At 50.9% G+C, this 1999-nt stretch overlaps 1 protein-coding gene across 3 annotated transcripts in view; it reads left to right on the plus strand.

Annotated features, from left to right (window-relative positions):
• The first annotated feature begins 411 nt into the window (after positions 1-411).
• The window catches only part of PSMD4 (proteasome (prosome, macropain) 26S subunit, non-ATPase, 4), a 13019-nt gene continuing 11431 nt past the window's right edge, over positions 412-1999 (plus strand). For all 3 annotated transcript variants that reach the window (XM_011937858.1, XM_011937860.1, XM_011937857.1), the window contains exon 1: positions 412-520. In XM_011937858.1, coding sequence (XP_011793248.1) covers positions 426-520 — 95 coding nt within the window. In that variant the 5' untranslated portion in view covers positions 412-425. The remainder of the gene's footprint in view (positions 521-1999) is intronic.

The following is a 1999-nucleotide window of genomic DNA, read 5'->3' on the forward strand; positions in this document are numbered from 1 at the left end:
CACCATGCCCGGCTAATTTTTTGTATTTTTAGTAGATACAGGGTTTCACCATGCTGGTCAGGCTGGTCTCGAACTCCTGACTTCGTGATCCGCCCGTCTTGGCCTCCCAAAGTGCTAGGATAACAGGCGTGAGCCACCGCGCTCGGCCGATCCCGACACTTTTTTAAAATGACGAAGCTGGAACCGACACAGCACTTTCAAAGGTTCCTCTATACTCCTCTGAGATCCGGCCAGCGGGAAACCCCAACTAACTGCAATGGCAGGGAAAGTAGAGGCTAGATCCTGTTTTTTGTGTTACCGCGATTCCCTTCAACTACCCACAAGGAGCCCATTTGTTTGGCGGCGCCTAAAACTCCCAGAACGCAACACGGGGGACGGAGGCGGAAGCTGCTGGCCAAGCCGAGGTCTGTGATTGGTGAAGAGCGATGGGCCAATTAGAGGAGTTGTTGTTAGGCCGTCCCGGAGAACCGGTCGGGAGGGAGGAAGGTGGCAAGATGGTGTTGGAAAGCACTATGGTGTGGTGAGGACCTACCTCGGGGCAGGAGGGGCACAGCTGGGTCCCGGGCGCGTGTGGCGCCAAGGCAGGGCGGGCCTGGGGTGGGGGCCGGGGGCTCATGGGCGAGAGGCGGCCCTGGGCCCGGAGGTTAGGAGCCCGCTGGAGTCCCTGAGTCATCCCGGGGCCGTGGAGTGGCAGACAGTCAGTCCCTGGTTACTCCTCTCACCCCCAGGGGGACGGTTATTGACCGGTCATTCCTGCTGCCTTTCTCTGTTCTAGCGCCGTCTTTTCTAGAGCAGCCCGGGTCTGTCCTTAGCCACAGTTCTGCTTCTCGGACTCATCGTAATAGTTTTCTGCCCTCCTTTCTTCGCAAAATAATGTCTATTAGGAAAATAGATTATTAATCCCTTCCTCTCCCCATTCCCTCGTCTCTAACTTCATTACCTTTCCCTGTGTCATCTTCAAAGGTACCATTTACAGATTGCTTTTTATGTATCATTTTGTTTATCTCACTTAAACCTCACAACCACACCTTAAGGTGAATTATCTCTCCATTTTACGGTTCAGGATACCGAGCCTCAGCGATTTTAAGTGATTTGTCCAAAATCACACAGCTGGTTAAGTGGTGGAGTCAGGATTTAAACCCAGGGCTGTCTGACACAAAGGCTTTATCCAGTGAGGTAGCTGTCTTCGCCAGTCTCAGGCTTGGGCTGAGTACCTATCAGGAGTCACAGTAGATGGGGAGCACATAAATTTTTGCAGGATTTCAAGAGTTCCTTCTACCTGTAATCATTGAATGTAATACAGAATAGTTGACGAACACAAATCACCAATTGGGTGAGACAGACACCTATGAGATTTCGTCTTTTTAGTTTTTGGGGGGAGCATAGCGTTGCCAGGTAACATACAGGATGCCCAGTGAAATTTGAATTTCATTTTTTTTTGAGACGGTCTCGCTCTGTCGCCCGAACTGGAGTGCAGTGGCCCAGTCCGGCTCACTGCCGCCTCCGCCTCCTGGGTTCAAGTGATTCTCAATGATTGAACTAATTTACACTTGCACCAACGGTATACCAGTGTTCTCTTTTCTCGCAACCTTGCCAGCTTCTGTTATTTTTTGACTGTTTAGGATAGCCATTCTGACTGGTGTTAGGTGGTATCTCATTGTGGTTTTGATTTATTTGCATTTCTCTAATGATCAGTGATACTGAGGTTTTTTTCATATGCTTGTTGGCCGTATAGTATGTCTTCTTTTGAAAAGTGGCCAGGCGCGCTGGCTCAGGTCTGTAATCCCAGCACTTTGGAAGGCCGAAGTGGGTGTATCACCTGAGGTCAGGAGTTCCTGACTAGCCTGGCCAACATGGTGAAACCCTGTTTCTACTAAAAATACAAAATTTAGCCAGGCGCGGTGGTGGGCGCCTGCAGTCCCAGCTACTCCGGAGGCTGAGGTGGGAGAATCGTTTGAACCCCAGAGGTGGAGGTTGCAGTGAGCCGAGATGGTGCCAC

The sequence above is a fragment of the Colobus angolensis genome, unplaced genomic scaffold (assembly GCF_000951035.1).
Source record: "Colobus angolensis palliatus isolate OR3802 unplaced genomic scaffold, Cang.pa_1.0 Scaffold169, whole genome shotgun sequence".
Classification (NCBI taxonomy): domain Eukaryota; kingdom Metazoa; phylum Chordata; class Mammalia; order Primates; family Cercopithecidae; genus Colobus; species Colobus angolensis.